Below are 14,896 nucleotides of genomic sequence, written 5' to 3'. Positions count from 1 at the left end.
AGAGCCAAGAACCAAACCCTGGCTGGGTGGATTGATGTCAATCGTGATTTAAGTCACCAAGTGGAAAGCCTCAACTTAAATCATCAATTTAGTCAACTGTTCCATTTGCTAAAGAAAGGTGCATTCTCATTGGTTGATAGAACCATAAAAACATGTTGACTTGCAACTAAACAGAGCCTCGATGTCTTTTTGCTACCTACAAAGATTCTCTATAACTATATACACAAGTAATTATATGGCTTAATATTTTCAGATTAATTGTATATTTTAGTATGTTAAAATGGTGAATGAAATACTACTTATTGACTAGATAATTAACTTTTTGCTCAGGGATGTGTGTCACACTGCACTAGGATGGCAAATGAAATTCAAACAATTAAATTCAGATTTCATTTTAAACAGGTTTGTTTTTAAAAAGTAAAAAATAGAAAATATTTTTTTTTCCAGTAAAATCTGACAACTTTTCTCCACACTGAAGGCTGGTCTCCAGCTAGTGACCCCACAGGCCATCCTCCTTTCTGGCAGTGATGAGGGGTTCTCGATACAGCCCTCAGAATGGTGACCCCCAGCCTTGTCCTCCCACCCCCTAGCCTGTTTTTTCCATGGTCCCTTGGAAGCTGCCATCTCCTCCAAGATCCAGGGCTGTCCTGTTACCCCTCCTCCAGCCATAACCCCTCTGTTCAGTTGTTGGTCACCAGCCGACAGCACTCGTGTGTGCTCCCCCACCTAAAGTGACCAAATGTCCCGATTTTGGGGTCTTTTTCTTATATAGGCTCCTATTACCCCCACCCCCTCTCCCGATTTTTCACATTTGCTGTCTGCTCACCCTACCCCACCCCTCCAACATTCCAGGCTCCTTGTAGCGAGCCCCATTCTGGGAGAACTGAAGTACGGAGATGTGAGGCTGCCAATACTGTTGGCCTCAAATGCTCTAGTTTAGGGGACTTACCCAATCTTGCATAACCAGCCTGCAGCAAATCCACTGACTAGGTTCTGGTCTCATAGGTTCTGGGCCATTGCTCTTTCCGCAGCATCGACATCTTTCTGCCTGCAGCTTTTCCTCATTCACTGCACAGAAATTCCATCATGTGCCAGGGCCAGCACCTCTGCGTGTCAGAGGTGGGGGGGCAGGAATCGCAGACTGTCCAAATAGCCTAGCCAAGTACACAGATTCAGCCTCGTCGGAGAGGCGGCACAGCCCAGCGAGCAGGTTCTGCTCAGCACCAGTTGAAAAATGAAATTAAAATCATCTCATTTAAAAAAAGAAATTCAAAGTTGTCTTTGTTCTGCTGGGCTTGAAATGGTCCCATCTTGTTTTTTTTGTTTTTTTTTAAAAAAGTGTTTTAGAAAAAAGATTCGATTTTTGAAAATGGCGGAAGAAAGGGAAGCAACAGGCGGTATATGAATGTGATGGCGTACGACTCAACTTTACAGTTTCCATCCAGCTGTCCAAGACGGAAAGCGGAGGTTGAGGCCTACTGCTCCTGAATGCCTTCCCTGTAAAAAGCCCTTTTCTATCTCCTTAAAGACGGTTTTAAAAGTGCCAAAGACTCAGGATACTGGGTGGTGAGCACATGAGGTGACCAATTGCTTCCAGATGGGTTATTTTCATGACTCGCCACAAGGCTTTTTTGTAAACAAACTTTATTTAGAAAAGTAAAGGATGAATTCGTTGTATGCAGATACCCTTCATTGAAACAACAATACATACAAAGCTCCCTGTCACAGTCAAAACATCTACGGGCAAGTGGAAGAGATGCTTGGGACATGGCCTGTGAAGTTACAACGTTAAGTTCCCTTCATCCATGTGTCTTTCAGATAACTTAAAACAACACTGTTGGCATTGGCATTGGCTTTGGTCACTGTGTAAGGTCTGTGTTCTGGGTCTCCGTCTTGGCACAGTCACAGCACCATTGACTGTGGATTTCCAAGCAGTAGAGGTGCAAGTCGCAGCAATGCACGAACTGGCATTTTCAGCCGCCTGAATTTCAAAAGCAGTTCAGAAAAGCTTACGCTCCCTAGTGAGACAAAAGCAGGAGAATGATTCTGTATCTGGAGAACGCTTGCATACTGAAACAGTTACCAGTGTTGGAAATATAATATCACTGCTGTTCAGTGCAGTAGGGATGCATGTCTTTGGTGGCGTATCCATCTACTCAATGTTCCAAACGCGCACACCCAAAATGGATAGTCTATGAACAGTAAACTTTGCCGATTTTTAGTTTAAGTTTGCATTAACAATTAGGAAAGGACTCAGAAAGGAATCCCTGTGTGTGTTGGTGAAGGACACTTAAGTCTCGAACAGCAACACAGAAATCAAACAGAAAACTGGGTATCCAATCACCTACGCAGGGAAACAGAAACTGACGACACACAAAGGAAATGAACTAAAACATTCTACTCAGCTGAGGTGTTATTTGTAGGTACAAAATTCAGGGGGATGTGGGAATGGGATTTTTCTTTCAACTGATGGTGTCCCCACCCAAATGCTCCTTTAGGCCTGACCTTGCACATCAAGCTTCATTACTCTCTCACTCTCCTGCCTCTGTATTCTTTTGAGTGTCTTTTAAAAAAAAAAAAAAAAAAAAAAGACAAAAACACAACCAACTCTCTCCCCAGCTTTTCAAAATGCCCTCCCACACTGGAAGGGTTGGCAGATCCTTATTTGTTCCACACCGCCCACCCAACAGCCCGGCTACCTCCCCTGGTGGAGAGGTTGGCGTTTTATTTTCTATTTTGCCATCACCATTTGAGTAAGGAACACAAGCTTGGTAACTCTTGACAGCCTAGCAATTCTGTATGCTTCTCACAATGTTTGTACTCAAACGCCAGGCCCGACCTGACAGCTGTGTGTGTGGAGAAAGAAGAAATGAAGTGATATGTATGTGCAAAGCAGCCTCAGTGATGTTCACCGAACAAGCCAGTTATAAAAGCTTCTTCTAGAAAAGTGAGCAGATGGAGGCAAACCCCAAGAGTGTGAGCAACAACTCTGAAGAAAAAAACAAAACAAAAAAACCACAGAATGCCCCCAAAACAGGAAGGCTATAAGAAGGGCACCCTGCAAACACCTACAGATTTCCAGCTCTTGTGAGACTTTCTTTCCTGGTAAGTGGTGTTTTTCTTACAGCCCCAGCTCCCTGAATGCTGTTGTTACACGGGAGTGTCTGCTTTCCTTTAAAAGTAGTCATGTTCTGGACCCTGTGGTTGGGGAAAAGCTGAAAAACGTGACCCGAGAGGCTCGAATCCCAGAAAGCAGAAGAGCCAACATTGATTGTTTTTTAAAATCTCATGGTGGGGGGGGGGGGGGGGGGCGGGCTTTGATTTCTGAGCAGCTGGGTTTAGAACAGTGCATCTAGGAAAGCAACAGTGCGAAGGCATTCTCTTTGTCCTTCCCAGAATTGGGTCAGCAGGAAGCATCACCTAGACCAGGCTTGTGAGGATGGGACTGCTCTGAGCATCAGCCTATCATGGTGGGGATTCAATAGAGGCCACGGAATGAAATTTCCCTACCTTCCTGACCAAACAGGTTGCCACTAGGAGAGCACGTCCGCTCTCCAGAACCACCTAGGTGCTCAAAGGAAAGATGAACAACGATGTTCAGGAAAAAGCTAGAGTAATAAAGGGGAGCAGAGGAATGCAGTCTGTCTGATCTTGTCCACTGCCTTGGAAACGTCACTACCTCCAGGTGCAAGGTGCCGTGAATCCTTTGGTGCACTGAAGGTCCCTGGTTGAGTGCTAAGGGAACAAGGCCTCATATCCTTACCCATATCAACCTGGAGAAAAGCCAGGATGTCTACTGAAGAGCAGTGGCTAAGGCTGATCTCTTTAATCCCCCATCATGTCCCTACGGCTAAGGGCCCTGCTCACCACATAAAGGTCCAAGAAAAGTCACAAGAAAAGAAAATACTTGCACAGGGGTAAAAAAAAAAAAAATATCTACACTGTAGCAACAACTTAACACATGAGGTAAACGTGAAAGGTCAAACTTATAGTAATAGTACGCCCAATCCAACCCAGCACGGCCATAACCTTACCTTCTAAGCCGCCTGCTGAGAGCTGCCCTGGGGTGGGGACTGAGTGGTAAACGAGGAAGCAGGCCAGCATACTTAACTGAGATTCTTCAGTAGGCTGCCCGCTTAGGTAGGAGTGCAGCGAGACGTCCCCTCCAGCTGTAACATACAAGGGAGTCTGCTGAGATTCAGGGACTATCTTCTCATTTGTTGAGAGAACAGAACACAGAGAGGCATTGGAGTGGGACATTGCTCCCTGCCACATGGGTTTGTTGGAAGGATCTCCCCCCAGCACCGACTACCAAGGCCAGGGCTTTGGCTTGTAGCGGCTCTTCATTCAAGGACTACCACCATGCCATTCTTCAAACCTAATCCCCACCTCGCTCTCCGCTTCACTTTGCCTGGGCTCACAAGATATCACTGCCCCTCAGAACATTAAGGAAGTCTGAGTCATCTCCTGCATTAACCCAAACTTTCCACACAAGGAAGCAGTCACACAGAGCCCTCAGGGTATCACATACAAACGCTACGTTAAATCGTTCCAGTTGGAACACAATGTTCTCAGAAGGTGCGTACTTGGGACACCAGGTAATTACACAAAATGCAACACACCCAGAGAGAGAAGTGCAGACACATATTGCTGTTCTACACAATACACACTACATGGGGCCTCCCACGATACAGGTAACCAGATTTTGGAGACTATTTTAAAATTCCAGTGGTGGCAGCAGCTCAGAGCACCAGCTCAGCTTTTAAGACTCCTGGTTTTGTGCAAATATTTAAGAAAAAAAAAAAAAATCACAAAAATCAGCTACAATTCCTTCTCTTGATTACCTGAAGGAGGCAGCATTCACTCTTATAAACTGGCCAATCAGCAGATAAACAGGATTCAAACATGAGCAATCTGTTCTTTATTTCCCCTCCCCCACCTGCACTAAAAACCAAAAAAAAAAACCCAGCTGATGGGCAAGATACCAACGAAGCCTGATTCCCAGAAGCTGTACCGCAGGGTGTCAGATCTCTCTCAGTGCAGGGTCACAGACTCACACCCAAAATGTGGCACTATACTCATGCTGCTCTCTTTACCTTGTAGCCACTGGTCCAAAGTATTATCAATAGTGCACTTCATCACAGGCAGAAATTCAGAGTTCATGAAGAGCCCTCGGTTTGGATTTCTCCTCGCCCTCTCCTGGTGGCTTCTGGAGCTGAAAAATTCTAATACCAGCTTTATCTGCCACAGTTCAAAGGTCTCAGACATTTCTTTTCTCTCTAATATCCTCACGGCCTAACAGGAGAGAAAACAAAGATATTCTGTGAACTTGATCTGTACTAGAAAAGAAACATCCCCCCCTCATAACTGCAAAATAACTGAACTTCCCTCCCTCAGTGCGTCAATCTGAAAAAACCAGACTACCCTCTCCTGATCTTTATCACTTCATTAGGTTATTTTTCAATTGCTCTCTTGAAATCTTAGAAAGCTGTCAGTAAACCTGTGATGACAGAGCAATTTCCCATTTCTGGTACCCATGATACGTATGAAAGGAGTGAGACTGACATGATACCCTTCTGAAGAGTCAGTGCTGTTAAGGATTTAAAAAATGAACACCGTTCACTCTACCTGATCTATTGCTATGTATGCAGGCAGCATCTCCGGATTCTCTCGAGTAACACACTCATAAAGAATAGATGAGAAGAGGTCCAATATTTCCTGTTTCTGATAAAAGAAATGCCTTTCACTGAGTGCACACTGTTCGTATAATTTATTACAAGTTCTCTTACATTGCTCACGTTGGCTTCTGTTATGGTTAATCCCCCACATTATCTGCTGTAATTCATCTTATGGAAAGAGTTGTGTCCCTGTGTATTTATTCATTAAAAGAATGCAAAATGCAGTTAGATTTTTCTCCCTCCCTTAGTATTTTGGAAGGCTAGTCTCCGATTTCATTCTGCACAAAGAGAAGACATAGTCTTCGTTCACAAGACAACTTTAGTGGCTGCCCTGAATAATATCAGTAACCTACTTTATCTCAGTATTCAGTAGATATACCTTGTACAAACCATAGGGAATTCAGGGAATATAATTGTGAGGTTAACCAGTGGCAGAAGGTTATACTGAAAAGCTTTTTTAGTTCTATTTTGTGTTTCTATTTTTGTGTATTCTTTTTTATGTAATGCCATTTTGTTCTATATAGCAAACTCCTCCAAGGAACAAGTCTTTTCAGAACAATTTTTCTTGCATTACTGAATTAGCTCTGCTGTCTGCAACTTAACATTCATTTTCTGAATTTTATTTATGAAAACAAGAAAAGAAACCATTCTTCTGAGCAATATCCCACATATAGGCAATGTGTACCTGACCCATGTTCACAGCTGGTTTGCAGAAATAGTCAGCAAATGAAAGTAGTGCGGGATCAGAAGTGAAAGCAGAAATAGTTTCTGGCTAAAAAGAGGTAAAAATGCACACTTTAGATTAGGAATCTTTTGCTTTCATTGCATAGGTCAAACAATAATTTATACCCTCCCCTCCTTCCCTACTGTGATTCTCCAGAGCTCAGTTGCAGGTCATTGTAATCTACATGACTGATTTAATGGGCAAAATCAAAGTCTCATAACCTTTGCATCTGACCACTGGAAAAAGCTATGCCATTTATTTATTTAGAAAGTAAAGAGGCAGGGGTGGTGGTGTGGATGCTCTTAAGACAGCCTGGCGCAGCGCTGTGTGGCAGCTGCTGGGCTAATTTTCCTAAAGCAATGCATTAACGCCATTTTTAAGAGAGATTTCAGCACTCCTGAAAAGTACTAGTTTGGCACCACTCTGCCACTTGAAATGCTGAGTGAAACAGGTACAGACAGTGGCTGTACACATTTCTCAGCTGTACCCCAACGTGGCTTGCTCCACCCCTGCTCTGTAAAGGCCACTTCTAGAGGTGAAATTCCCCACTGACATGCCAATTCACTCTCTGGGCTCTGAAGACAGCAGTTTTGTGCCATGGGCTCCTGGCCAGAGGGAACTGGACTGAACCCACTAATTCACTTCCCACAGGCCAAATAGCTGTGAGATAGCAACAGCTTTTCATCACTACCCTCCTAGCCCATATGTGAACCCAGGAAGATGGAAGGCTCAGGATCTCAACCACTCACTGCCCCAGTACAGTTCTCTCTCAGTTCCAGCGCCGTTCAGGTGAGAACTTGTGTGCAGAGCTGCCAGTAACCACAGCGGTCACGTTACTGCTTTGTGCTCACTAGCTGAACAGTTAGATGACACTACCTTGAACGTCCGAGTTTCAGAGTTCCTGTGAGTGACAGCCTGTGCTAACAAACTGCGCCAGCCCATTGGGTCCTCTTTGTACGAGAGCTGCCCAGCTCGCAGTTTTACATACAGGATGCCATCCTTAGAAAGGATCGACCTGAAAAAACAACAACATTTACCATTTTGAACTTATTTAAATCTCTTTCCATCCAGCTGTGGTACTGACACATGACATGGCAAACAGATATAGAAATAACTAGCAACCTAGTAACTTGTATGTGCTAATGTCCCTATCCAGGAATTTGCTTCCTTGTTATTTAGCTCCTGTATATGCACATGCATGGGGAGATCTCGATTTCTTTGACATCCAACCACAGGAAGGCAATCGGGGTGGGGAGGGGAAGGGAGCAGCACTGGGAGAGCGAAGAGGAGTGAGGTTTTCCAGCATTACTGATCTATACAATATTATGAATTCCCTCTGAAGAAATTAATACCTTAATGGGTGGTTGAGCCCCCAAGCACCACCCCCTAAAAATGGCACCAGAGGGTTCCATTCACATTGCGCCTCACTCGACAAAGAGTAGCGCCATGCATCAGTGCTTTGCTCCATTTTCCCTAGAGACCGGGCTCTTTCCTCTTACAGCAAGAGATGGCAACGCCAACAACCCACTGTTCAGGAGCAACCCTACAAGTTAGGGTGAGCACCACATACGTGAAAACAGCTCAGAGCTTCGCTGCTGCAAAGCAATTGAGTTTGTTCAGAAAAGTCCTTTACCTTATTTAGATTTATATAAAAGGGCGCCTTATCCCTATGCTCTGGGATCCGTTACCCATAACTGTAAAATACCCTATCAGAAACACCACATCAACACCGTCATGCAGCAGTAACCCATAACCAGGGAGCCAGACAAATAAAGCTAAAACCAGTGTCCCCTGCAGCTCCACCCAGTCACCAGCCTCACAATTCCCCCCATTTTAAAGTTGCTAGGAGGGGGAGGAGGACCGCTTTGCAGCATGTCCTGAATGCCATCAGTTTCGGGCTATTGTGGATCCAAGGGGGTTGCTAATTCCAAAGCTGGGAGCCCCCAGAGAGCATGTCCCATTGGCAGCCCCCATGTTACCTGGGGCACTATGGCATGAGAAAGAGGGACTCTCAGGTAGACAGCTCCAAAGCTACTGGGGGGAGTTACAGGTCAAAACCACCACCTTCCACCCCACCCCTAAACCCAAAAGGCAGCCAGGATAGATTACACAGCACTGGCTGAATATGCTCCCGGTGAGATCTGCCCTTTTCCAAATGGGCCATCACATTCTACTCCAATCTGTGGGTGGTTTTATAGTCTCTCTCTCTCTCTCTCTCTCTCTCTCTCCAGGGTGCGTTGCTGTATCTAACCTAATCTTGACTGTGTCATTTACATTAAACGAAATAGCAAAATTACTAGTGAAACATTCAAGTGTTCTTTTCATGCCACTCTAGCTTGCATGTGTCATTTACAGAATTTACAATTCCAGGCTGCTATCTATAATGCTAGGAATAATTTTACCTATGATTCCTATATTCAGGTACAGCAAGGAGTCCGGTGGCACCTTAAAGACTAACGGATTTATTTGGGCATAAGCTTTCATGAGTAAAAAACCCCACTTCTTCAGATGCATGGAGGGAAAATTACAGATGCAGGCATTATTATACGGACACATGAAGAGAAGGGAGTTACCTTACAAGTGGAGAACCAGTGTTGACAAGGCCAATACAGTCAGGGTGGATGTGGTCCACTCCCAATAACTGATGAGGAGGTGTCAATACCAAGAGAGGGAAAATTGCTTTTGTAGGGAGCCAGCCACTCCCAGTCCCTATTCAAGCCAAAATTAATGGTGTTAAATTTTCAGATGAATTGTATCTCTGCAGTTTCTCTTTGAAGTCTGTTTTTGACTTTTTTTGTTGAAGGATGGCTACTTTTAAATCTGTTATTGAATGTCCAGGGAGATTGACGTGTTCTTCTACTGGCTTTTGTATGGTACCATTCCTGATGTCTGATTTGTGTCCATTTATCCTTTTATGTTGAGACTGTCCGGTTTGGCCAATGTACATGGCAGAGGGGCATTGCTGGCACATGATGGCATATATCACATTGGTAGATGTGCGGGTGAACGAGCCCCTGATGGTGTGGCTGGGTCATCTGATGGTGTCACTAGAGTAGATATGGGGACAGAGAAGGCTACGGGGTTTGTTACAGGGATTGGTTCCTGGGTTAGTGTTTCTGTGATGTGGTGTGTAGTTGCTGGTGAGTATTTGCTTCAGGTTAGGGGGCTGTCTGTAAGCGAGGACTGGCCTGCCTTCCAAGGTCTGTGAGAGTGGGGGATCGTTTTCCAGGATAGGTTGTAGATCGTTGTTGATGTGCTGGAGAGGTTTTAGCTGGGGGCTGCACATGATGGCCAGTGGGTGTTCTGTTATTTTCCTTGTTGGGCCTGTCTTGTAGTATTCCAGAAGTCATCTCTCCAGCACATCAGTGATCTACAACCTATCCTGGACTGAATTGGGCTTGTTAACACTGATTCTCCACTTGTAAGGTAATTCCCTTCCGTTCATGTGTCAGTATATTTATGCCTGCATTTGTAATTTTCCCTCCATGCATCTGAAGTGGGGTTTTTTACCCATAAAAGCTTATGCCCAAATAAATCTGTTAGTCTTTCATGTGCCACCAGATTCCTCGTTGTTTTTGTGGATATAGACTAACCCGCTACCCCTCTGATATTCAGATACGATTACTGTCCTTTACAATTGTCCAGTGGATGTATTTAAATGTTAATCTGCATTAATTAGTACTGGGCACACTTCAGAAAAATATAATCTCTGGCACACTAGTAAGATTAGCTAGCCACTCTATCAGCAGCGTGCCATTTTCAAGGACAGAGGCAATGAGAAATCTCATCAATTACACACAAAACCCAAAACCTCCACATATTAAAAGTCGTTTCTAGCTGAGGTCCCCTGCCCATTTCCCCTTCTCTTGGTTCCTTTTTTTTTTTTTTTTTTTTTAAATGAAAAACCCACAAAACAAGTGAAACTGACTATCCAGAGGAAGAGTGAAACTGACTACGCACAAAGGGCTGTCAAATGCACAAAAGTAGACAAACTGAAACGGAAGAATTTCTTTAATTTCTTTCAGCTATTGTAAATTTTAGGTGTTACTTCTAACCACAGGAGATAAAAAAATTTCACAAGTTTACTTCAATGTTAAGGGACATTAACAAATTTAGTCAATCTAGGTATATAGCATCAGGAATACTTACTTCAGCTGGTGTGTCCCCTTGCTTAAATCTATTAGTAGTTCCCAGTATCGCGGGCCTTTCACTCTGATCTGCCAATGTAAATGTTTTAATTACTAGTGAGGAGCATATCACTGATATGGAGGTAACAGGGACTGCAAAAACAAAAGAGCAATATAAATCTATTTCTACCCCCTTAGATGGGCAGATACTCCCTCCCAGCACCATCTGCTGTGTGTCACTGGAGACTCCAAGAGGACAGAAACTGGCTGTGTCCCCTGCAGAGGATGCCCGGGGGAATCCTCAGTGGGTGTAGAGGTGACAGGGACCACAGGCAGGATCAGGGGTAGGAAGGAACATGTAGGGGCATAACTATGCACTATGGCTATCCCACCGGCAGGAAATGGTCTCTAGGGGCCATTGTCAGCGGACATTGGCTAGAGCTAATCCCAGGCTGCTCTAACATGCACTGGGGCCAGGGCAATGAATCAGAGCCGTAACTAGGTCCCCAATAGCCACCCTCCTTTCTGCTCACTGAGTGAATCTTCACTGCATCACAGAATCTGGGCCAAAATGTACATTACTCAGCTGGAGCCCTGATTTACCTGCTTAAGTAAGTGAAGCTCCGGGAGGAGAGTTGGTGCCATCAATTCCTCTGTGGTTTCTTCATACCATTGCGTGCCCTTTAAACACCACCAACAGTCATGCGTTAATAAAAACGGCTTCAGTGCACAGTAACAGAAAGCATGCCAGTCTCCCAGTTACACCTCTGTTCAGCCTGGCTGCACTGCAAGAACCTTGTATTTTCTATATCCATTTTCCCAGTGAAATGGGTGGCTTAATATTACCATTTATGTCACAAAGTGAGAGAGACAAGGTAGGGGAGGTAACATTTTATTGGTGTAACATTCTGTTGGTGAAAGACAAGCTTTCCAGCTCCACCGAGCGCTGCTTCAGGTCTGTCACAAAATGTCTATGGGAAAACAGAGGATGGCAGCATGGCTGAGTCAACATGTATAGCACCGTTGTCATGAGATGGGGACATTTTTCAACCTAAACACCCACCTTTCAAAAATGAGCTACACGGCCCATAAGGGCAATCTTCCAAAGCAACAACAGGAGATGCTTTCGCATGTCTGGTCAGATCACTACGGTCTCTGCACTTCTCTTCTCCTATCAGCTGGTAAGGCCTGTCCTTATACCCACAGCTTATTCCATGCCTAGGGCCCTACCAAATTCACAGTCCATTTTGGTCAATTTCATGGTCAAAGGATTTTAAAAATAATAAGTTTCACGATTTCAGATGTTTCAATCTGAAATTTCACGGTGTTGTCACTGTAGGGTCCTGACCGAAAAGAGGGTTGTGGGAGGGTCGCAGTACTGCCACCCTTATTTCTGTGCCCCTGCTGGTGGCAGCCCTGCCTTCAGAGCGGGGCTGCCGGAGAGTGGTGGCTGCTGGCCGAGAGCCCAGCTCTGAAGGCAGCGCCGCCGTCAACAGCAGCACATAAGTAAGGCACCACTGCACCCTCCTAACATAACCCTGCGACTCCAGCGTCTCCCCTGTTTGGGAAACACTGGTCTCCCCCAGGAAATCTGCATAGTATAGGGTAAAGGTACACAAAAGACCAAATTTCACAAGGAAAGACCACTTTCACGGTCTGCGACACGTTTATCACGGCTGTGAATTTGTTAGGGTCCTAACCATGCCACATCACACTTCAGCTGTAGGAAGTTGTTTGATCCTGAATGTATCTTTCTACAACAGTCCATTGTGGAGGACGGGCACTCATCTCAAGAGGTGCCTAATGGGTGTAGCTGGGAGGAATGTTGAGTATCCCATTTTCAAAGCATCGAGATTTTTAAAAGTCAGTTGGAGCAACCAACTTCCACTGACTCTGTGCCTTTGAAAATCTCCACGGTATTTATACAGATAACTGTTACCCCAGATCAGTATCTGTACTGAGTTCTGTAGGACTTCCCTGTGCATTTCACTTGTCTCTGGTTCTACCCTCAAGGTGCTACTCAAAGCACTAGAAACAAAAGATATGGGTTGGGAGGAGTTCCTTCATTATTTGCCTAGACAATCTGGTTTGACTCCACTAGACCACTGAAAACAAAACCAGGATTGCAGGCCACAACACTGAGGTATGTATACACCCTGTACATGAAGTTTTGAATGAACTTCAAGCTTCACAGCCCCATACCTCCCTACTTCGGATACATTACCTTATAGGTAACCTCTAGTAGTGTGTAACAAGGAGTGTTTGTATCCACATCAACAGGCACCAGGAGCCTTGGTTCTGCTGCCAGCACATACAGGTGCCGTAGGGCCTGAAGGTGATACCTGTTTATGGGAAATAAAGAATTTAGCACAATGGTGTTGCTAAAGAGAGGTCTCCAAACACCTGTGTGTGCTGGCAAGCTACACGAAGGGTAAGAGACATACAGAAGCTCTATTAGACTACAGTAAAACTTGCTGCAATATGTACATATATACATTTACTGATTTTACAAAGACAGACGGTTTCCCTAATAAGACAATATTTATTCACTTTTAAATACATTTTTTTAAATTCCATAGAGAGAGATTTTATAGGTGAGCTTTCATTATAGAGCAAACTGTTATAGCCAAGTTGTATTGACCAGGATGCAGTTTGTTAAAGAAATACAGAGTCATAACAGCATCTCTTCATTGATCTGATCATCACTGTCATCCTGTTCTTTACTTATTGCTCCATTTCTCACAACTATTTGAAAGCTGGCACTAGTTGATTCAGCTCTAATGTCACTGTAGCCAAAAGGCTTTCAGAGCCTTAGCCCTGGATCATTTTTTGTGGAAGTACCACCTATTGTATGTTAGGAAGACACACACAATCGCTAGCCCTTACCTGTTGTCAGAACTGTGAACGGGGAAGTGAGGATACAGAGCACAAAGAAGAGCAGCAATCGAAGAATCTGACGTACTCAGGGAGTATCTGCAGAGAAACATCACCTATTATCTTTCAGCACTGGTGACTCACCGAACTCTCGCATCCATTCCCAGTGTGTTCTCATGAGCCAGAAAACGGGAACTGTGGTAGTACAGTGCACGTATGTAATGAACTTCTATAAATATAAACGTTAGCACAGTAAGCCAAATGTTTTATATGGATATAAAATGATAGATATACTCGCAGATTTTAACTCCACTCAAAAAAGGCAGACGGATTTTGCTCAATGTAGACGCTAAAAGACACCACTGCATCTGTTCATATTAGGAAAGTTATCTGTGCAACCGTTAGAGATAAATATTTTTTTTAATGAAAGTTTATCTCCTGCTCAAATTGAGAGCCTAGAGAGAGCTTCCAACTTGCCAATGGAGAAGTGGATTTTTTTCTTTAAGACCTGGAAGAGGTCAAAGTCACTTTGGTGCTACTATTCACCTTGTCCCATGTAAAACTAGGGAACTCATTTAAAATGGGGAAAGAAATATTCATGCAGCAATCTTCCTGAGACATTCACTGTCATAGAATATTACTGACGTAATTAGTTTACCAAGATTCCAAAAAGGACTAGCTGGTTATATGGATGGCAATACCATTTGCATTTACACAAGTTACAGCAGGTCAAAATGTGACAGAATTCCTGATGAGACTGGTTGCAGTGCGGGAGTCTGACCGTGCCATCTGCACACTAGATTTCTTATGGGGCAGATTTAACCTATGTGCAAGTGAAACACCAAATATCCACTATACGTTGATACAAAAGAAGAATTGACTGTGGTCATTTGATTGCCATAAAATGAAGAAGGTGTTCACACAGTCATAAAGCCTAGACCGGAGGCAGTGTCACTGTCTAGATCACAGCTCAAAGGGAGTTCACTGTTGCATTCAGACACTTGCCCACTTAGCATTATTGGAGGATTGGGCCTTTCGTGCGGTCTGGTTGCAGCATCAAGCAATAAAGGGAGACTCTTCCTTGGCCAGTGGGAGAAAGGGAAGGAGAGGAACCTGCACCTGGAAGCTCACTGAGCATGGGCAGGTGAGAAGACCATGCAACAGACAAGCCTGTGCTTTAATCCCACTCAGCCTTACCCCAGAGCCCTGGCAGCTGCAGTGGTGGCGAGCCAAGCTTGAAGAACCCACAGAGGCAGAGGATGAGAAGTTTTGTGTGGCTCAACCAGGGAAGAGAGTTAAGGAGTGAAAACGGGATCCCAGGTAAGAGAATAAGTTTGGTGGGTGGGGACAGAAAGATGAGGGAAAAGAGGAAGCTAAAAAAAGAAAACTAGAGATAAAAATGAACTTGAGACACTGAAGAAAAGAACAAGAAAAGGAACAGGACAGGGATCACTGAAGGCAGCATTTCCTGTTCATCCATGATACTACACTTT

General features: G+C 44.3%; 1 protein-coding gene across 9 annotated transcripts in view; it reads right to left on the bottom strand.

Moving 5' to 3' along the window:
• Positions 1–381: 381 nt before the first annotated feature.
• The window catches only part of ANAPC1 (anaphase promoting complex subunit 1), a 68,235-nt gene continuing 53,720 nt past the window's right edge, over positions 382–14,896 (bottom strand). For 8 of the 9 annotated variants that reach the window (XM_037896332.2, XM_037896335.2, XM_037896336.2 and 5 more), the window contains 10 exons: positions 13,416–13,502; positions 12,754–12,871; positions 11,133–11,210; positions 10,552–10,619; positions 7,279–7,417; positions 6,364–6,450; positions 5,629–5,724; positions 5,097–5,295; positions 4,035–4,169; positions 382–2,018 (listed from right to left, as the gene is read on the bottom strand). In XM_037896332.2, coding sequence (XP_037752260.1) covers positions 1,903–2,018; positions 4,035–4,169; positions 5,097–5,295; positions 5,629–5,724; positions 6,364–6,450; positions 7,279–7,417; positions 10,552–10,619; positions 11,133–11,210; positions 12,754–12,871; positions 13,416–13,502 — 1,123 coding nt within the window. In that variant the 3' untranslated portion in view covers positions 382–1,902. The remainder of the gene's footprint in view (positions 2,019–4,034; positions 4,170–5,096; positions 5,296–5,628; positions 5,725–6,363; positions 6,451–7,278; positions 7,418–10,551; positions 10,620–11,132; positions 11,211–12,753; positions 12,872–13,415; positions 13,503–14,896) is intronic. The other variant, XM_037896341.2, reaches the window with a different exon arrangement.

This window comes from Chelonia mydas, chromosome 3 (assembly GCF_015237465.2).
Source record: "Chelonia mydas isolate rCheMyd1 chromosome 3, rCheMyd1.pri.v2, whole genome shotgun sequence".
Taxonomy (NCBI): domain Eukaryota; kingdom Metazoa; phylum Chordata; order Testudines; family Cheloniidae; genus Chelonia; species Chelonia mydas.
Note: the sequence above shows the minus strand (reverse complement) of the source record. Positions and strands in the feature narration are given on the sequence as shown.